The 22730-nt window shown below is 41.0% G+C and overlaps 1 protein-coding gene across 3 annotated transcripts in view; it reads left to right on the top strand.

The window, feature by feature from the left end:
- sgcd (sarcoglycan, delta (dystrophin-associated glycoprotein)) overlaps positions 1–22325 on the top strand; it is a 210243-nt gene extending 187918 nt beyond the window's left edge. The window contains exons 7-8 of one of the 3 annotated variants that reach the window (XM_063053191.1): positions 5202–5325; positions 21381–22325. In XM_063053191.1, coding sequence (XP_062909261.1) covers positions 5202–5325; positions 21381–21557 — 301 coding nt within the window. In that variant the 3' untranslated portion in view covers positions 21558–22325. The remainder of the gene's footprint in view (positions 1–5201; positions 5326–21380) is intronic. The other 2 variants (XM_063053190.1, XM_063053189.1) reach the window with 2 other exon arrangements.
- The last annotated feature ends 405 nt before the right edge of the window (positions 22326–22730 follow it).

Below are 22730 nucleotides of genomic sequence, written 5' to 3'. Positions count from 1 at the left end.
AACAGACAATACACCAGATACGATTAAATGATTTACAGTTTATAGATATTGCTGGAACTATATAATTAATAGGGAATAAAATATAAAAGGAAAATAAAAGGCGCCACACTTATCAAAGTTCAATCTCTTCGTGCGCAAAACAGTTGGAGCTCAAGAACCTTCTTCTTCACCCTGCGACCCCTCGAACCACCTCGACCGGCTGCCTGGGACCAACAACGGTGGTCGACCAGACGCTCCACACGAGTCCGTCTCCATCTCCTCGCCAAACGCCCTCCTCGGGGTCCGACCCTGTTAGCGGACATCACAGCACCTGGTCCATCCTCTGTCTCGCTCTCCCGCCTTCTGCCCCAAAACCCCGCACATACAGTATCTTCAAATACACCTAAACCATAACAACTATCCCAATTGGTTCATAACATCCTCTTATCAGTAACGTGATTCAACAAACTGCTAGCGGGAAGAACTTTCTCAGCATTTAACATAACAAAGAAGCATTCCTAAGTATAACATAACAAAGAAGCCATATTAATTAGCCTTCGCAGTAACATAAAAGACGAAACCCTCTTACTCATGTTTCTTTTCATTCCTTCCTGGAGATGGTGAATTTTTTTTCATTCATCCCCTTACTTGTAAAAAGTTGGGGCTCTTTAAAGAAGATTACTTTCAGGTATCAATAGGTTTGCAATTATATAATATATTTATAGGCAAATGGTCCATTATTAGAAGAGGATCTGAGTAAAAGAATAAAGATGTCTAACTCTTATTTTATAGTCCCTTGTTGAGGCAGCATCTGAAATGTTGAGTACAGGTCTTGTGATCTTACCTAAAAAGATATAGTTGTGATAGAAAGAATGCAGTGATAATCCACCAGAATTGAATCCTGGTTAGTGAGCATGTTGAATGAGGAAAGATTAAGCAAACCAGGTCAATATTCTCTTGAGTTTAGAGGAATTTATTTCTTTATTCTAGCCCTTTGATCCGCACCATCCAGCAACTCTAGCCTAATCACAGGGCAATTTACAATGACCAGTTAACCTACTGATCTTTGGACTCTGGGAGGAAACTGGAACACCTGGAGGAAACCTACACAGTCACGGGGAAGAACATCCTTACAGGCAGCAGCAGGAATTGAACCCGGGTCACTGCTAGTGTGAAGCATTGTGCTAACCACTACACTTCTGTGCCACCACTATTTCATTAAAAGGAGCAAGGTTATTAAGAGGTTTGACAGGAGAGGTATATAATTAATTTTTCTCAGTTAGCATGTCTAGAACCAATGATTAGAGTCTGAAAGTTCATGACAGAGATGAGAAACTCTTTCACTTAAAAGGTAGTGAGCCTTTTGGAATATTCCATCTAAGAGCGCTGAAGACACTCGGCTATTTGAAGTTATTGAATAAATTTTGTACAGAGATTGATTTATCTTTAAGCATTAACACAGTCAAAGGATGGGGTGGTGGGGTTTGAATGAAAGTGGCACCAAGTTAAAAGATCAGCCATAATCTTATTGAACAACAGAGGAAGGATACTGAGTTACATGGCCTATTCCTACTATTTTTTATTTAAATTATTTTGCCTCAGATCATTTATGCCATAAGTACTAAATTAAATGGGCACGTGGGCACGTGGCCAAGTGGTTAAGGCATTGGACTAGCGACCTGAAGGTCGTGAGTTCGAACTTCATCCGAGGCAACGTGTTGTGTCCTTGAGCAAGGCACTTAATCACACATTGCTCTGCGACGACACCAGTGCCAAGCTGTATGGGTCCTAATGCCCCTCCCTTGGACAACATCGGTGGTGTGGAGAGGGGAGACTTGCAGCACGGGCAACTGCCGGTCTTCCATACAACCTTGCCCAGGCCTGCGCCCTGGAGAGTGAAGACTTTCCAGGCGCAGATCCATGGTCTCACAAGACTAACGGATGCCTACTAAATTAAATTAAAAATTAAGAGATATATTTGAAATGTGATGTCTCATAACATAGGAAACACATCAACCAATCTGTGCGCAGAAGGATTCCAGAAAATAAAAGCAATATGGCATTGACCAGATAAACACTTTTAGAAGACCTGATTAAGAGCTAAGTATTGGTGCAGAGATGGGGGCAATTCCAGACTGTACCAGGGATCTTACATGTCTACCTGAGAGAGCAAGTAGAGCTTTGGTTTAATATCTGACCTGAATAAAAGTGCCTTGAGAAGTGCAGTGTATTCTCAGTATGACTAATGTGAGAGTTCAAGAACCTATAAGTTACTCACTCAAAGATAAGCGTACTGCCATTAAGTCACCAATGAACACAGATGAAACATATTTCTGTCATTGTGGAGTAACACTAAATCAGAACAAGTAAGTAGATAGGTGTCTTCCAATGAACATAAATGAACCATTTGAGTTTCTAATTAAAGAAAGTGGTGGAGGAATGATTAGAAGAGAAAATCCTGATGGGATATTGGCATTGATCATTCTTGTGGATGTCAGAACAGTGCACTTGCCACCAGCACTCTATTTCCCCAGGCCACAAAATGTATTAGCTTGTGTGCCCCTCAGTTATTTCCCTTGTGAGGCAGGCACAGCACTAACTGCCAAGTAGCGTCCTAGATTGGCTGCTGGATCTCCTGCAGATCATCAGATGCTCACTTGCATATTAGAGGATTTATCTTCTCGGCACCACTGGGGAGCCTTCCCCTTTACAATTTTGCCAACACTCTCAACAGCAATACTTTATTTTTGCCAAACAATTGATACTAGAGCGTACAATCATCACAGTGATTTTTGATTCTGCGCTTCGCACTCCCTGGAGTACAAATCGATAGTAAATAGTAAAAATTTAAAATATAAATCATAAATAGAAAATAGAAAAGGTAAAGTAAGGTAGTGCAAAAAGCTGAGAGGCAGGTCCGGATATTTGGAGGACATTGAGTCAGAATCAGAGTTTCCGCTTCTGCCTGCTAGGAGACATAAGGGCAGATCGTCAGACGCGTAGCAGGTTATCTGAGCTGACTGGTCTGCTTTTGACCATGTTCTTTTTTTCCCCCACACTATGTTCCCAGATGCCATCTTGCACTGATTGGAAGCGCCCAGCACTTAACAGTGTTGACAGCTGTTGAGCTCCGCTCTGAGACCCACTGACTACGAAGCTGTCATTTTCTTTTTCTAAATGTATTTGAGTTCCACAAAATAAACACTCAGGAGCTATTGCAAAATGAAAATCAAAGCAATTTTGTTTTCTTTTAATTTTAACAACGAAAAACACTGTCACACACTTTAAAACAATTAAATACTTTTAAAGTTATTGAAGGTGTCAGGCCCTGATGGTGTACCTGGCAGGACACTGAAAACCCGTGCCAACCAACTGGCAGGAGTGTTCAAGGGCATCTTCAATCTCTCACTGCTGCAGTCAGAGGTTCCTACCTGCTTCAAAAGGGTGCAATCATACCAGTGTCCAAAAAAAGCAGAGTGCAAGACTATCCAATCAGTGACTATCACCCAGTTGCACTCACATTACTGTGATGAAATGCTTTGAGAGGTTGGTCATGGCCAGAATCAACTCCTGCATAAACAATGACCTGGACCCTCTGCAATTTGGCTATTGCCACATAGGTCTATAGTGGATGTAATCTCACTGGCTCTCCTGCCTTAGAATACCTGGACAACAGCAACACGTGCATCAGGCTGCTGTTTATTGATTAAAGTTCAGTGTTCAACACAATGATACTCTTAGTTCTAATCAACAAGCTCCAAATCCTGGGCCTCCTTACCCTCCCCTGTGACTGGATCCTTGGCTTCCTCAACGGGAGACATTGTCAGTGCGGATCAGAAATAGCATCTCCTCTTCGCTGAAATCAACACTGGCACACCTCAAGGATGCGTGCTTAGCCCACTGCTCTACTCTCTCTGCACGCACCACTATGTGGGTAGACACCTCAAACGGCATCTATAAATTTGCCAATGATAGAACTATTGCTGGCTGAATTTCAGAGGGTGATGCGGAGGCATACAGGAGCGAGGTAGATCAGCTGATTGAGTGGTGTCAACTTTGCAAGACCAAGGAATTGATTGTGGACTTCAAGAAGGGCAGGTCGATGGAACACACACTGGTCCTCACTGAGGAAAATCAGCGATGGAAAGGGTGAGCAGTTTCAACTTCCTGGGTGTCAACATCTTTAAAGATCTATCCTGGGCCAAAAGTACTGGTGCAACTACAAAGAAGACGCAACAATAGCTATATTTCATTAGGAGTTCAAGGAAACTTGGGATATCACCAAAGACTCTTGAAAATTTCTAGAGATGTACTGTGGAGAGCATTCTAACTAGTTGCGTCACCATCTGGTATAGAGGGGCCACTGCACAAGATTGGAAAAGCTACAGAAAGTTGTTAACTCAGCCAGTCCATCATGGGCACTAGCCTCCCCAGCACTGAGAACACCGTCAAAAGACAATACCTCAAAAAGTGGTCCAGGAGTCTGAAGACAGACTCAACATTTCAGAACAGCTTCTTTACCCCAGCCCTCCCACCACCATCAGATTTCTGAATGGACAATGAACACCACCTCACTCTTCTTTTTAAATCTCTTTTTGCACTTCTAAATTTATTTTTTATATATACTTATTGTAATTTATGGTTTATTATTATTATTATTATGTATCACAATGGACTGGTGCCAAAGACAACGTATTTAATAGCACATGCCAGTGATATTAAACCAGATACTGAATTAACTCAAATCAGATGATCTGCATTCCTTTCTCTTGGCTGTCCTTTCTTCCAGCATTCAGATTTGAGACAGGTTTCAATAGGCCTTCTCCACCTTCAGTTCGGACAGTTTAACAGCCTGGGAATATTACTTGCTCTTAAGAAGAAGATCTACCCATTCAAGTAAATATGGAGACTCGTATGACTATGAATGTATCATATTATTCAATCATTTGTACCTATCTGATAACCACCTGCTACCATAACATTACCTTCTAATCAACATATTGTCAAACAAATTTTAAAAAAACCTTATCCATGTTATGCATCCATCATCTAGCATTGTGACTGATAGGTTCCCCCGCCAACCTTGATAAAAACTGTAACCAATGAATTTATCTCATTAAAGTAGATTGTCAAGTGAGAGTTTGCAAGATGTATTCATCACCAATTCTCTGATGAAGGACAAGTGATAAACACTAACTACCAGTGTCATTTTTTGACCCTAGGTTAGAATCACCCACACGCTCGCTTATACTGGAGGCACCGAAAGGAGTCATTATTGAAGCAGAGGCAGGTAACATGGAAGCAGTTTGTCGAACGGAACTGAAGTTGGAATCCGAAGATGGTGAAGTGAGTGAATAAATCTAATTCATTTGAAAAAAACCTCTGTATTGTACAATGGTGAAGGGTGAAATTGGTTAGCACAGACTTGCACAAGAATGGAGATCAATTCCTGTCCTAAAATATGCAGCCAGCTGATGTCCTATTTTTGAGCTTCAACTCTCATCTAAATTAGGCTGTAAATCTGTAGGATCAACCTCTCCATCCCCATGCAGGAAGGTACAAACAAGGGTGAGGATTTTGATACTGAGGTGTTGATTAGCAATGGTAGATTAACATAACAGGGTTAACAGGTAAATATAACATGATACAACTTAGACAATGGGCAGGAGAATATCAACAACTTGCCAGGTTTCTTTGAAAACACCCCACCAATCCATGGCTTTTCCTGCCAAGGAGGGCCAAGTGACCAGAAATGCCACTTCCGGCAAATTCCCCACTGAGGGTTGCACCTTTACAAATCATTACAATTTCCTTCATCATGCTGGAGCTCCCCATCTAACTAGGCTCTGGATGTGCCCTTTATCATTGTGAGTTCTGTGGTTCAACAGGGCAGCTTAGTGCAATTGCATGAGAAGTTTAGTGATGGGCATGAAGTGCAGGCCTCACCAATGAGTGGGTAAAACAATACTAATGAAATCCCCAATACTAGTTCATCATTGTCTTAGCAGAAGAAGCCAGAGAGTGGTAGCAGATGGTTTCCTCTCTCACCAGAGGCCTGTGATTAACAGTGTGCCACAGGGGTTGCTGCTGGATCCATTGTTGTTGGTCATCCGTGCCAATGATCTGGACGTTCAGTAAATTGGATCAGCAAGTTTGTGGATGACTCTGATACGCAAGTGTAATGCACAACAAGGAAGACTATCAAAGCTTGCAGCGGGATCTGGGCCTCTAGTTCTAGTCTCACTCAACCTTGATGGAAAAGGCCTGCTTGCATTTACCTTGTCTACAGCTCTCATAATTTTGTATACCTCTATCGAATCTTCCCTCATTCTCCTAAGCTCCAAGAAATAAATAACGCATTCAAACTTTCCCTATTACTCAGGTTCTCAAGTCTTGGAAACATCCTTATAAATTTTCTTTATACTCTTTCAAACTTATTGATAGCTTTCCAGTAGGTAGGTGACAAGAACTGCACACAATACTCCGAATTAGTCTTCACCAATGTCTTATGCTACTTCAACATACCATCCAAGCTCGTGTACCAATACTTTGATTTATGATACACAATGTTCTAAAAGCTCTCTTTAGCGCCCTATCTACCTATGATGCCACGTTCAAGAAATTATGGATCTGTATTCCCAAATCCCTCTGTTGTATCACACTCCTCATTGCCCTACCCTTCACTATGTAAGTCCTACCCCGATTTATCTTCCCAAAGTGCAGCATCTCATACTTGTCTACATTGTCTACATTAAAGGTGAAAGGTAAAATATTTAAAGCAAACCTGAGGGGAAGCATCTTCACTCAGAGGGTGGTGCAATTATGAAGCATGCTGCCAGAATAAGTGGTGGATCCAGGTTCGATTGCAACATTTAAATGTTTTGATTGCAACATTTAAGAGAAGTTTGGATAGTACATGGACGGAAGGGGTGTGGAGTACTATGGTCAATGGGACTGGACAGAAGGCCAGGTCGGCATGGAATTTTTGGTCAAATTTCTGTGCTGTAGCACCACATAAAAGATTCCTGTGGCTAATAAAGTACAATGTTCTCCTAAATTACCAAACTACAGAAGACTATATTATCCAATAAAGTCCACAAAACTCCATTGGTTAATATAATTCACTGTACACCCACAATTGGAAACATACATTGCACTCCCTCAGCTGGTCTCCTTCACCATTCTTTTTGAGCCAATGACTCTCCTTCAGTTAATAAAATACATTCCATCAGTTAATTAGGTTGACGGCATTCCCTGGGTTTATAAAATTCACTCCACTCAGTTAATAAAAAATATGTAGTATTCATTTACTCAACAAATCCTGCTGCTTCCCTTTAGCTAATAAAATGTGTAACAATACATTTTTCAGTTAATAAAGTCCATAGAACTCCTTACATTGATAATTTCCACTTCGTCGTTCCAGTCGATAATATCCATTCCTCTCTTTCAGAACAAAATCCACAGCAATCCCTCAGTTAATAAAATGTAGGGCACTCCTTCAATTAATAAAATGAACTGAAATTTTTCCATTGCTAAGATCCAAAAGGATTTCCTCAGTCAATAAAATCTATTCCATTCCTACAGAGAAGTCAGATACTCAGAACAAATTTCACAGCATCCCAGTTAAGAAAATAGCCAGTGGTTTCTCAGATAATAAAACTCACTCCACTTGTTCAAGTAAAAAAAAAATCCATTGCACTCTACCCATTAATAACTCCCGTTAACACAGTTAACAAACCCTTTCCCTGCAAGTGTGCAATTACTAACATCTCCTACCTCACCAAATTCAGCCACGGATATTCACTTACTTTATAAGATTCACTCTACATCTTCATGTAATAATTTTCTATTTACTGTAGTTCTTGCTGATACCCTGTCTCTGAGTTCTCCAGCTGCATCAAAGCCTCGTGCATTAAATTTGTTTCTTCTTCCTCAATCAATATTATGTATAACAAACAGATCATAGTGACCAAATAGCTCATGACACACCATTCTTAACCAGCTATAATCGCTCAAATGTAAAAGTTTTAATGTTTTGTACAGCTCTCCTCATGTCATTTTGCTTTTATTTTATTGAGATACAGCACAGAATCGGTCTTTTTTGGCCCTTCAAACGCCAAATTTAACCTTAGCCTAATCATGAAACAATTTACAATGACTGATTAACCTACCAACTGGAAGCCCACACAGTCACAGGGAGAACACACAAACTCCTTACAGTCAGTGGCAGGAATTGAACCCAGGTCGGTGGTACTGTGATGTGTTGTGCTGGCCACTGTGCTACTGGGGCACATCAAGGATTTTTTTGTGTGTGTGTGTGCCATACTCTGGCAGAGCCTCAGCGACCACTTTTTCAAGTGGTTGTCTTGGAGGAAAGATTCTGTGAGTGGTCCCCCACTTCCTTCTCACAGTGCTGTTTTTTTTTTACGAGGCTGAGTTGCGAGCTTGGCACTCAATCTGGCACAGATGGAAAGCTTGCCCGGGAGTGGCCCGACTGGGTTCGAACTTGGGAACCTTCGCTCCAGAGTCCGGCACTGATGTCACTGCACCACCAGCTGGCCAATTTACAATGACCAGTTGTAACCTTCTAACTGGTGCATCTTTGGGCTGTGGGAAGAAACCAGAGCACCTGAAGGAAATCAAAGTTCAAAGTATGTATGAGTGATACAACCTTGAGGTTTGCCTCCTTACTGGCAGCCACAAAACAAGAAACCCAAAAGAACCCATTTTAAAAAAGGACTAACAAACACCCAATGCACAGAGAAAGAGAAAAAACACATGTCATGCAAATAATAAAAGCAAACAACAGCATTCAGAACTAAAGTGAGTCCACGTTCATGAAACCCGGAGCAGGATCACAACCTCAGCCTTAGTTCATCACACATCAGGGCAAATTGTCACAAAGGTCGCAGACACGACAGCTTGAGCAGACCACAGCTCAGTCTCAGTGCCATAGAGTACAGAGTAACCATTGCAGAGCAGCAAGTAGAACTGGATCAACCCTTGCCTCTGGTCCCTGACACTGGAACTTTTTGATCCATCCAGCCCAGAGTTTAAATTGTCACATCAGCGGGTGGTCTCTCACACTGGTACCTGGGCTACGTCACGTGGATGCATTCTGGGCCTGGACTCTGTTGCCATGTTCTGGCCTTTATCCGACCTTTCCAAATCGCCCCAGCACTTAGATCAATCCAGCCTTGCTATCGATTCAGATAGACAGGCTCCAAAACTCCTCTGCTCTGCTCGCTCCAACTCCATCTCTGACCGTAACTCCATCTCTGACCGTGACTCCATCCCAAACATGGCTCAGTCTCACTCCAACTCCATCTTGCACCTGCACGCCTTGACTCTCCGGTCAGCCTCGTCTTCACTCACCTTTTCATTGTTTGCGGTGGTCACTTACCACAATTTCCCACAGGGAAAGTATTATTAATAAAGTACTTAATTGTATTTCTTGCTTTCTGAACTGCCAGGAAACTGACACTCATCTTTGGTAGCACCCATCTTAAACCTGAACTCCTTACAGATAGTGGTGGAATTGAACTCCAGAATGCCCCAACCTGTACAGTGTCACACTGACCGCTACACAACGACATTTACTACTTTTTCAGTTGTGCTACTTTTGCCTAAATCTCCATATTTGTCAGACGAATTGATGAACTTGTCACAATCACCACTTTTCACAGTAAATTTGTTTTGATGGTGTAAATTATGAGTTTATTAGCACCTTTGAAAGTTCTTACTCTGATGAATTGACTTGGAAATTGTCTGGACGGCTGAATCCCAGAAGCTCGGTTGAGAAAACTTCTTTTTGTTATTCTTCTTTATGTTTCAACAATTCCTTATATAGATTCTTTTACATAGTCTCACTGGGATCCTTCAGTTAATCAAATGCATTATTCATTACAGTAAGGTGACACAGTAGTGTAATGGTTAGTGTAATACTATTACAGTGCCAGCTGTCAGATTGGGGTTTGATTCCGATTGCTGTAAGGAGTTTGTACATTCTCCCCATGACCGTGTAGGTTTTCTCCAGGTGCTCCGGTTTCCTTCCACACACTTAAAATGTACGGTTAGGGTTAGCAACTTGTAGGCATGCTCTGTTGGGGCTGGAAGCATGGCAATAACTACAGGCTGCCCAGCACAATCCTCGCTGATCTGATCTGATGCAAACAATGGATTTCACTGTATGTTTCCATGTACATGTGACAAATAGGGAAAATTCCTCTGCACTGCATCTATTATAATAAATTTCACTGAATCCTTTAGTTTATGAAGTGCACTGCACATCCTTATCCGATAAAACATTGCTACTAATAATTATTTATTGAATGAATACAGTCGTGCATTTTCTCAGTTTAATTATTCCATTGTCATCCCTCACTTAATGATGTGCACTGGCCTCCCTCAACTAAGTAAACTACTGTACTCTCAGCTGATACTCACTCAACTAATAAAGTGCACCTCAGTTAATAAAATGCTGAATGATCCCACAGTTAATAAAATGCACCGCACTCCTTTTGAAAATCTACTGTAATCCCTGAATTAATAAAACTTACTCCATTTCCTTTGTTAAGAAAATGCACAGATTTATAGTGCTGATTCATTAATTAAAGTCCCAGAGCATTCTCTGGGACTTCTCTATAAATATATATGTGGCTCTGTCTGTCTAAGTAGACAATGGATGCGCCCGCTTGGGGCGCAGACCTGGGCGATGAATATTGAGATCCTGGGCTGCCCAGACATCAAGATCCCCCTCTCGGCCTCGCGAATGTGGTCCAAAGGAATATGAAGCAGTACGTTTGGCATCAGCTTGGCTGCAGGAGCTGCCAGGAGTTGATATGACACATCATCCAACCGCCTTAGGGGCTCCACTCCCGATTTGTGTAGGGTTTTTCTCCTTAGCCTTCTCTTCCCCAAAGATACCCACAAAGCAATGGGATCTGTAACCCTGGATAGGGGCCCATACTGGGTACTGTCAGCCGGAGCCAGCTGAGCCCGGGACTCATGTGAGGCAGGGTCGTCATGCCCTGTAGTAGTGATATATGGAGCCACTACCCACATACATATATATAGAGCATTCTCTCATTTCATAAAATCCACTGTGCTTCCTCATTTTATAAAACCAATAGTATTAGTTCAGATAATAATCCAACTGCACTCCACTGGTTAATAAAATCAATGACACTGCCTTATTTAATAAAATCCAGTGCACTCCATCTGTTAAAAGCATCTTCAGCACTTCCCAGTTAATAAATTCCTCAACACCACCTCAGTGAATATAAATTGCAATACTGCCTTGGTTAATGTAATCCACTGCACTCGCTTAAAATATGAAGACCACTGTGCAGTTTTTGTTATTAAAATCCATTGCACTAAGCTTTCTCAGTTAATAAAGTCTATTTCATCCTTCAGATAATAAAAGTTATTCCACTCTCTCTGTTCTGGAAATCCAATGCACATCCTCAGTTAACAAAATGGACTACACACTTTCAATTAGTAAGATCCAAATTCATGCTTCATGAATAAAAACCATACACTGTCTCAGTTAATAAAATCCATTGTCGTCTTCTTCTTCTTCTTCTTCTTCTTCTTCTTCTTCTTCTTCCTTTCAACTCAATAGTGAGCATAGGCCATCAACAGCCTCTTTCCAGATCAACCTGCCTTGTGCATATCTCTCCAGCTGTGACCATGTCATTCCTATTCTCCTGGCGTCGGTTAACACTTCCCTCCCACATGTGGACTTGGGCCTACTTCGATTTCGCTTGCCTTGAGGATTCCATGTGAGAGCTTGTCTGGTGATACTATTCAGGGGCTTCCTCAACGTGTGTCCTATCCAGCACCACTTCCTTCTCTTGATCTCTGCCTCAATTGGTGACTGGTTGGTCCTTTGCCATAATTCTGTATTGTTCACATAATCTGTCCATGTTAGCCCCAAAATCTGACACAATCATTTGTTGATGAACGTCTGGATTTTTCTGATTACTTCTGATGTCAGTCTCCAAGTTTCAGAGCCATATAGGAGGACAGATTTGACATTTAAGTTGAAGATTCTCAAATTGGTTCTTAACTTTAGTTCTTTTGCCGTCCAAACTGAATGTAGCATTATGTAGGCTCCTATGGCTTTTTGGATCCTGGTCTTTACATCCTCATCTGTACCTCCTTTCTTGTTGACAATGCTTCCCAGATAGACAAATGACTCAATAACTGTGTTGTTTCCTGCATTTACTCTTAGTAATTTTGTTTTCCCTACATGGATGTGTAGCCCTATTTTCTGCAATGTGGAGTCTAGAAGATCTGTTTTCTCTTGCATCTGGGCATGGCTATGTGACAGTAGTGCCAAATCATCCTCAAAGTCAAGATCATCTAGCTGTCTGAACAATGTCCACTGTATTCCATTCTTCTTGCCATCTGTTGTTTGCTTCATAATCCAGCCCACCGCTAACAGGAAGAGAAAAGGGGGACAGTAAGCATCCTTGTCATACCCCGGTGTTTACCTTGAAAGTATCTGATAACCGACCCATATGGATTACTCTGCATTCCATATCTTCATAGATCTTTTTTACCAAGTTAGTTAACTTCTCTGGAATCCCAAAATGGCTCATTATTTTCCACAATGTCTCCCTGTCCAGGCTGTAAAATGCTTTTTCAGAATCTACAAAATTAACGTACAGTGATGTGTTCCATTCCAGCGACTGTTCAATGACAATCCTAAGAGTTATAATCTGATCAATGCAAGACCTGTTTTGTCAAAATCCTGCTTGTTCATCTCTAGGCTTCTCATCCACCACAGTTTTCAATCTCTCTAAAATGATTCTGCTCAGAACTTTCCCTGGCACTGAAAGCAACATTATCCCTCTGTAGTTTTTGCATTCCTGGAGATCTCCTTTCTTAGGGATTTTAACTAGATGTCCTGTTCTCCAGTCCTTGGGTACTTCTTCTGCTTCCCAGATCTTTTTTATGATGTTGTGCATCATTTCAGTAGATATGTCCATACTGCTCTTGAATGCCTCTGGAGGTATGCCATCAATTCCTGCAGCTTTACCATCCTTTAGGAGCTTGATTGCCATTCTGATCTCTTCTTTGGACGGAGTGCCACAGTCTATCTCTGGGTTGTTCTCTGCTTGTGGGATGATGATGGTTTTGGTGGTGTTGGTCTGTTTAGGAGCTGCTCGAAGTGTTCGGCCCATCTTTTGGTCTGGTCCTCAACTCCTGTCAGAACTTGCCCTTCTTTATCCTTAATTGGTCTTTCTACTGGTTGAAATTTGCCAGAGAGGTTCTCGGTTGTGTCATGCAGTCTTTTCATGTTCCCGTTTGATGCTTCCTGCTCTGCTTCTTTTGCTAGGTCTTCAATATAGTTCCTTTTGTCCATTCTTATGCTTGCTTTCACTTTCTTATTTGCTTCTGCATAGTTTTTCTGTGCAACAGTCTTTGATGCTCTTGTTTTGCTTTTGTTAAGTGCATCCTTTTTTGCTTTTCTTTGCTCTATTTTTCTGAGAAATCCATGGTTCACGTTGACGGTCTTTCTTACCTAGAACTTCTTCATATGTACCGGTTCAGATATCTTTGGCTTGTTCCCAGATCCCCTCCACACTTGATTCTTCATTTAGGTTCTCCAAGGCTTGAAATCTGTTCTGCAATACTAAGTTGAAATGTTGTCTTTTCCCCTGGTCCTTCAGAAATTGTGTTGCATAGCTTTTCATTTTGCTTGTTGCAGCATAGTTCCTTTTTAGTTTGAGCTGAAGCTTACCAATAACAAGGTGATGATCTGATGCTATGTTTGCACCTCTAAGGACTCTGACATCCTGCATGGATCTTCAGAACTTCTTACTAATACAGATGTGGTTGATCTGGTTTCCTGTTCGATGATCTGGTGAAATCCATGTTGCCTTGTGGATCTGCTTGTGAGGGAATATGCTGCCACTGGTTACCATTTTGTTGAATGCACAGAAGTCTACAAATAGCTTTCCGTTTTCACTTTTGTCTCCAAGTCCATGCTGCCCCATTACTTCTTCAAATCCTGTGTTGTCATTTCCAATTTTAGCATTAAAATCTCCCATGAAGATGGTGATGTCTCTTCTTTTCAGCGTCTCCAGAAGTACTTGCAGTCAGTTGTAGAAATCTTCCTTGACAATGGTATCCTTGTCATTTGGGCGTGGGCTAACACAAAGTTTAGCTTTATTCTTCTATTACTGGTGCGGAAGGATGCAGACATGATCCTGGGTCCTGATGTTTCCCAAGCCAAAAGCGATCCCTTTGCTTGTTTTGATAAGATTAATCCTACTCCCTCAGTGTGTGGTGCGTTCTCTTCCGTGTGTCCTGAATAGATGACAGTTTCCCCTGAAGTGAGTTGTACTTGCCCTGAATTTGTCCATCTAGTTTCACAGAGTCCCAAGATATCTAATTTATTGTTCTGAAATTCTTTTGCCACTTGTAGGGTTTTCCCGACAAGTCATGGTCCTCACATTCCAGATGGCAATTCTGGAGCTCTTCTTGGTTGACAGTAGGTTTTTGGGTGAAGGAGCTTCATTTCGGCTTTCACTTCTCCACGTCATTCAGCTCTCCAAAAGAGGCCCTACCTCTCTCAAGACTGGCAGGTTTGGTTTTGATGCTGCTGATGTTTCTGTAGCAACAATTATTTTTACAGGATAGGGCTGCTAACCCTATGCCCAACCTTCCTTAGTCACCCTTTACGACATGCGTGGCAGGGTACAGCAGTTCTATTCTTTTAAAGGATCTGGAAATCGCATGGGTCATTGTATTAGACTGTACTAACATAGTTAATCAAATTATCTGCACACTCTCCATTCATAAAATCCACTTCTTAAGAAAGAGAAACCTATAAACAGTTAGCCTGATACATGTAAGGAAAATACTAAAATAAATTGATCGATTTATTTCATCCTTGTCATCAATTTTTACTTTACAGTTGTTTTGACATAGCAAAACTCTCAGTCTAACAGCTGCTTGATAAGTTCTTACTTTTGTGGATTCCTGAATAAATCATTCCGGAAGGGAAATCTGACTGGCCAGTTTCAGTCTCAAAGTGGGTTCTTTATATTCTTATTTATTGCACAGACCGCTCACGGAATTTTGTCCAGTGATCTTTACAGCATTTTCTGGAAACTTGGGTTATGCCCTTCTAACTTAGGTCAGTCATTCCCCTGTCAGAGCAGAAGTGCATATTAAGTTCAAGTTCAATTAAATTTTATTGTCATTCAGCTGTACCTATTATGCCGCCAAATGAAACAACATTTCTCCAGTGTGATGAGAGACCTTGATAAGGGAACCCAAGTGCTGGAGTATCAAGGCTAGGATTGAGACATGGTACAAGATTGAAACAAGAACTGAGCACTGAACAAGACACTAGGTGATAAACCAAGTTGAGCTTATGATTAAGCACTAAACCTCCATTCAGGTGCTCCTTAAATACTGATGAAATGCCAGGTGAGCTCAGTGCCTTCAATGCCCACTTTGAAAGGGAGAATACAACTACATCTGTGAAGATCCTTGCTGCACCTGATGACCCTGTGGATCTCTGTCTCAGAGGCCAATGTTAAGCTGTCTTTAAAGAGAGTGAACCGTCACAAGGTGGAAGGTCCCAATGGAGTACCTAGTAAGGCGCTAAAAACCTGTGCCAACCAACTAGCAGGAATATTCAAGGACATTTTCAACGTCTCACTGCTACGGGCAAAAGTTCCCACTTGCTTCAAAAAGGCAACAATTATACCAGTGCCTAAGAAGAATAATGTGAGCTGCCTTAATGACTATCGCCCGGTAGCACTCACATCTACAGTGATGGTCATGACTATAATGAACTCCTGCCTCAGCAAGGACCTGGACCCATTGCAATTTGCCTATTGCCAGAATAGGTCAAAAGCAGATGCAATCTCAATGGCTCTTCACACGGCTTTAGACCACCTGGACAACATAAACACCCATGTTAGAATGCTATTCATTGACTATAGCTCAGCATTTAATACCATCATTCTCACAATCCTGAATGAGAAGTTGCAGAACCTGAGCCTATATACCTCCCTCTGCAATTGGATCCTTGACTTCCTAACCAGAAGACCACAATCTGTGCGGATTGGTGATAACATCTCCTCCTCGCTGACGATCAACACTGGTACACCTTGGGGTGTGTGCTTAGCCCACTGCTCTACTCTCTATATACACATAACTGTGTGGCTATGTATAGCTCAAATTTGCTGATGATACAGGAATCTCAGATGGCGACGAGAGGGAGTACAGGAGTGAGATATGCCAAATAGTGGAGTGGTGTCGTAGCAACAACCTGGCACTCAACATCAGTAAGATGAAAGAGCTGATTGTGGACTTCCAAAAGGGTAAGATGAAGGAACACATACCAATCCTCATAGAGGGATCAGAAGTGGAGAGAGTGAGCAGTTTCAAGTTCCTGGGTGTCAAGATCTCTGAGGATCTAACTTGGTCCCAACATATCAATGCAGTTATAAAGAAGGCAAGACAGCGACTGTACTTCATTAGGAGTTTGAAGAGATTTGGTACGTCAATAAATATACTCAAAAAACTTCTATAGATGTACCGTAGAGAGCATTCTGACAGGCTGCATCACTGTCTGGTATTGGGGGAGGGGGCTTCTGCACAGGACCAAAAGAAGCTGCAGAGGATTGCAAATTTAGTTGGCTCCACCTTGGGTACTAGCCTACAAAATACCCAGGACATCGTCAGGGAGCAGTGACTCAGAAAGGCAGCATCCATTATTAAGGACCTCCTGCATCCAGAGCATGCTGTTCTCTCACTGTTGCCATCGTGTAGAAGGTACAGAAGCCTGAAAGCACACACTCAGTGATTCAGGATCAGCTTCTTTCCCTCTGCCATCCGATTCCTAAATGGACATTGAACCCTTGGACACTACCTCAATTTTAATATATAGTATTTCTGTTTTTTGTGCAATTTTTAATCTATTCAATATACGTATACTGTAATTGATTTAGTTACTTATTTATTATTATTATTATTTTCTTCTTCTTCTATATTATGTTTTGTATTGTACTGGTGCTGCTAAGTTAACAAATTTCACGTCACATGCTGATGATAATAAACCTGATTCTGATTCTGATTCTGAAATCCTGGTGCCAAGACATGGCATCCAATTTGCGAGATGGTCCTGAATCTTTAAAGGGGGTGCACCAACTATCCATGCTGAAGAACTGGAGCGTCGGCATTCTGGAAGTTGGCACAGTTGGGTGTGCATCATAACATCCAAACCAAAGTGCACAACACAATTCATGTAACTCACAGAATACATGAACTAATATTACCATAAATAAATTAACAAATATTCAGGTGGGCTTACAACACAATTTAAAAAAATAAACAGTATAGTGCTACTGATGCTTTATTTATGATGAGACCTGGGTGGTGACAAGGAGATCAATAGGGTACGGACTGGGGGCAAAGCAGCGGTTTCCCATCCTAATGGTTCTTGTCCTGATGCTGCTGTACCTCCAGCCTGATGGCAGGGGTCAAAGAGATTGCTGGATGGATGGGAAGAATCATTGACAATGCTAAGTGCCCTGCGTACGCAGCACTCCAGAAAATATCACTGATGGTTGGAAGAGAGACCCTGATGATCCTCTCAATATTCCTTGCAATGCTTGGTCAGATGTCTTGGAATTCCTGTGCCAGATAGATGACGATTCACAGGGCTACGTTCTGAAAAGAAGGATAGTCTATTTGCAGTCTGTTTGGGAATGCTCCAGAGGTGGGCTGTTGATTCTGAACTTAACAAATGCACAATCATAGGGGAGCAGATACCCATTTTGCAGAGGTTGGTCTCTAGTGTTGGCACGCCAGTGTTGAAAATTTAAGCAAGTTGTATTATCCATGTCGCAGCCACTGGCACAACCTATTATCCACTGGCACAACCTATTATTTCCCAGGAGATCTCCTCAGACTCTGTAGGTCATGAGTGCAGCTCTCTTTCGGAGTGCCAAGGTTTCTTCTTCTGTCATTTTCCTGGGCCAATATCTCATCTCTACCCCAGTTATTCAGACTGTGGCCTCTCACAGCAGGATACAGCAGTTGCCAACTTAAAACAAGAGGTTACACATCTAGGCCATCTGGGGTTCCCTTCACGCTGCAGGCGGTGGGCATGGTATGTCAGGACTGAGGGGGCTAGGCCAAGTAAGCTGAGCTTAAGTTACCCATAGCAAGTAAGTTCTGAGTTGTTTTAAAATTATTATTATTTTGGATAATGATGAAAGACAATGGCATTTATATATTAAAATAAATGTTCTATAAGTAGTTAATGTTTCTGTAAAGTGAGGCCATATTATTAAGAAACCCCCCATCCAGATATCCCACGCATTTTGCCTAGACTGTGGATGACTGCCTGTGTTGCAGAAAAGCCCCCTATCTCCTTTAAAGGCTCTATTATAGCGTCAAATATTATGTTCTGTCTGGAATATATCATTGAGGCCACTTCTAAAGATGGATGAGAAGGTCATTGAGGCCCTCAATTTCTGAATTACATGTTCCTGCCTTGGGCTGAGATATAAATCCCAAATAAAGGGATTCATGTCATGAGCATTCAACTGCGGGAAGTTCAGGATTCAAGTTTGTTTAATATCATTTCCAGTACACAAGTGTAAAGGGGAACGAAATAATTATTACTCCAGATCCTGTTCCAAGTGAGAAAAGGAGGAATTGTGAATGATTAGAAAACATTGGTACCTCAGGGAATTTCAGGACTTCTGTGTTACTATAAACATGAGCCTGAGCTATCCCAAAATACAACAGGAGAAGGACTACCTCCACTGGCCTAACTGGACTCCACAGACTCCTTGTAATTCTAGCTACAAAGACAGAAGGGAACACATATTTCAAAGTTTAATAATGACACTGTTGTCTTCCTTAGTTCCTGCACATTTATGTGCCTGTCTGCGCATGTTCATCGTGGTCATCTGCCTAATTTTGTGTGTGTGTGTGTGTGTGTGTGTGTGTGTGTGTGTGTGTGAGAGAGAGAGAGCACACATATGCCCACGTACCTCTATATGCATTTACATGTATGAGGAATTTGCTGCAGTGTGTTGGCATGAGATGCAAAAAGAGAGAATATGTAAAGTATCTTCACAAGAGTTCGAGCTTTCATCTTGAGATAAGGTCATGGCGTTTCTTCCAGAAATACCCCAGTGTTCTAGGTACTATCTTGTGAGAACTGCCCTGTAACACCCTTCTGCTGAATGTTCTTCCATGTGATCATGAGTGGCCCTTTGGTAAAAAGGATTTCTTTCCTCCTCTACACATCCATAAGGATCACAGTGCCAGTGACCTTGAGGATCTTAAAGGCATGCTGCCGTGCCTTCACGACTTTCTGTCCACCATTTTCATATGTCCATAGGAAGCACCATTTGCCGGTGTTCACTGAAGATCATCTTCTAAGGCAAGGGATCCTAATGTCATTTAATGATGCAAAATGCCGGTGCTGAATTCATTATTTAATTATTGTGTCTTGTGTCATTTTATCATGTAGTCGCACTGGTCACCGAAAGCACACCAGCAATTTTTATTGGGATCTCAATTTAAAACTATGACTCAGCAGCAAAAATGTGAACCCAAGCCACATTGTGAGAATTAGCACTTCACTTCAGGAGTGATAGAATCTCTTGGCTCTTTACTAACAGCATTAATAAATCTAGACACCTGCCACCACTGATGGAAGGCAGAGCACTATCAGCATTGTTAAGAGCAGCATTTTCATGTTCAATACAGCCAAGGCACAAGCGGTAAATTAACACATTCATTGTACCCTTTCTATCAAAAGCAAAGGTAATGAACATGCGGTGTTATCAGATAATAACTGCATAGTGCTGTAAGGATTAATGAATGTACAGTGTTAACTATTTAAATTCTGCAACATTTAAAAGATTATTATATCCCTTGAACCATCACAGTTCAAATGTTTGTGTAAAAGTCAGCATTCTGAAACTGTAATCTTAAAACCTTCTGGCAGAAATGGTTCCAGTATAATTTCTGTCATGATTTCAAGTTCTATTTCATGCTCTATTTAGATTAAGCAGGATGACATTGTTAGAAAGTAACACCAACATTCCAGCACTCAGCCAGTGACATTCTTGCCTGTTCAATAATATCAAAGTCTAAGGTCTATTTACCATGATGTTTTTTTCCCTACTCTTTGTGGCTACATTATCAAATGTTCAATTCCTTTGTTCTTCTGAATGAGGTAATCACATTGGAAATTGATTTGCAGAAATGGAGAAGCAGTTAGAAGGGTAAAATTCATGGAAAGTGGCCTTATTTTTCCCCCAGTAAAGGGGCCTAAACAACAAGCTGGACTCAATGGGATAGGTATGATGTAAAACCACCTGAAGAGAAATAGAACTGGACACAATACAGCATTGAGTGATTAATCCACCATCACATATTGTAGTTCAAAACCAATATCTATTCCAATACTTCCCATTCACATTTAGAAGCATGACCACCAGACAGTCACGAGCAAGAGCAGTGCAAGATTGTCTCAAAAAGTAGAAGCTTAATCAAACGAGTCATGCTTGTGGAAGGGAGAAGAAAAATATTTTGAGGACATCCTGTGTTTCAATGCAGATTGTGAAATGTTCAACTTCTGTGTACAATGTCAAACAATTTATTTGAGAAATGAAAAAAAACATAACGATTTTTTCTCACTGCTATCTAGATAAAAGAGACTGCAGACGCTGGGATTTTGAATTACAATGAATATTGTAAACATTATCAGCACCTGTGGAGGCTAAAGGTGTAAGTCAAGAGCGTGTATCAGGACAGAGAGACGAGGAAAGGTTGCCAGTGTATAGCAGTCAAGAGTAGGGTTGTGGAGGGTTAAAATTTGTGGTTACGGAGAGAATAGGAAAGTTGAACATTCTGAGAAATAGGGTGTGTGTGTGTGTGTAATGTAATTGGGAGTGTCAGTGTTCATATATTCGATTTTAAGCTGCCTATTCTAACCTCCCAGTCTCTTATTAATTTATCAAACTTCCTCCAATTATCTCCACAATCAATTGTTCCCCCATTCTTTATCATATATCTTAATCTTCCTGTTCAAGAAACAGGGAGATTATTGGGGCTGTCGAAATGTACCTAATATTTCAATTGATATCTGCATATGACTTTTAGACTATATTTATTAACACAGGGATGGTTCAACATGCTCTCAGTATTCTGATTTTACATTTTCATTTGTGAGTGCAGGAACACAAGACAAATGTCATTATCCTTTGCATAAAATGGATAAGGAAAGCAAAACTGCACTGGCATTGATCAGAATTCTTTATTATTTTTTAGATGTACTGAGTTTGAAAATCTCATGTGAACTCCCTGATGACTTTTTTAATGACATATTTTGTTTTCCTTCTCAGATCAGTTTGGAAGCCAGGAAGATAAAATTACCCAGACTACCTATGGGGTCGTACACTTCCACACCGTCTGCTCGACAGAACATCTTTGAGGTGTGCGTCTGCCCAAATGGAAAACTATTCCTGTCACAAGCAGGGGTGGGTTCTACCTGTCAAATAAGCAGCAGTGCCTGTCTATAAAGGGGAAATAAAAATAACTTACAGAGGGACAAGATCCACAGGCATCACCAACGGGCAGGTTCCGACCTTGCAAATGCGTGGCCATTTCTGCATGGTACCAGCCTGCCGAACACTGTGGAAAAGGCCTCTTGAATGGACTCTGTGCTGACTGATTTCAACCCTGTTGTTTCAGTATAAGGGATAAAAATGAAACAGTAATCATTTATACTGAGACATGTTCCTATAACATCTCTGTTCAAAGAGGGAGAAAAACAAAAGTATGCCTTTGCCTTAACTGAATGCACTCAGCAAGGAAAGCACATTATTTTTAAGTTTCATGTGTGTAATTGGGAGTGCAAAGATTACAAAATATGTAAACTGATCAAAATCCATTATGGAAGTTGAACCCAATAATCATCAGGTTATGGACTGTAGAAGTTTTGGTTGTGTATATTAGGAAGGAAATGAAATAATATAGAAGAAGGTATAACAAAGTAATGGTTGTTTATTTTCTACCCTTAAGGTACCATAAGGTAGTGTGATGATGGGTGTCAGTAATCACAATAATCCCGTTTTGAGGGATTTTCTTTTGTGGTACATCAATGTACTCCAGTTATACTGTTCTTTTTGAAGTCTAACATCATAAAATATTGATCAATTAATAAATACTTCACTTTTTAATCCTTTTTTTGCAAAGTTTGTTGAATTAATCTAAGATGATCATTGAATGCAGTACTGAGGGAGTACTGTATTGTCAAAGATGCCATGTTTTTAATGAGTTATTCAAGCTTCTCCTGTCTGCTTTTGTGGGTGTAAAAGAACCCATGGATTTATTTTAATAAAATATTCATCCTTCAATAGATGATACTAAAAAAATGTCTGTTATATTAAATGGATGTCCAGTTCAGTGCTGGGTGGAGAACAAATTGCATGGTTGGGTTGAATTGTTCTCTGATCTTGGTAATCCATTTGCAGATATTTTGTCACCATACAAGGAGACATCATCAGTGCGTTGCTCACTTATGGTGTGTCCTCTGAATGCCTGGCCTTTATATACCTATCAATCAGTTGATTGGTTGTCATTATGGTATCTCAATTGTGACATAGGGAGGGGGTTATTTGGCTTTTATACACCTATCAATCACCTGAAATGGGGAACCAGCCCCTGGCAAAAATTAAGCCATGAACTCACTC

The sequence above is a fragment of the Mobula hypostoma genome, chromosome 7 (assembly GCF_963921235.1).
Source record: "Mobula hypostoma chromosome 7, sMobHyp1.1, whole genome shotgun sequence".
Classification (NCBI taxonomy): domain Eukaryota; kingdom Metazoa; phylum Chordata; class Chondrichthyes; order Myliobatiformes; family Myliobatidae; genus Mobula; species Mobula hypostoma.
Note: the sequence above shows the minus strand (reverse complement) of the source record. Positions and strands in the feature narration are given on the sequence as shown.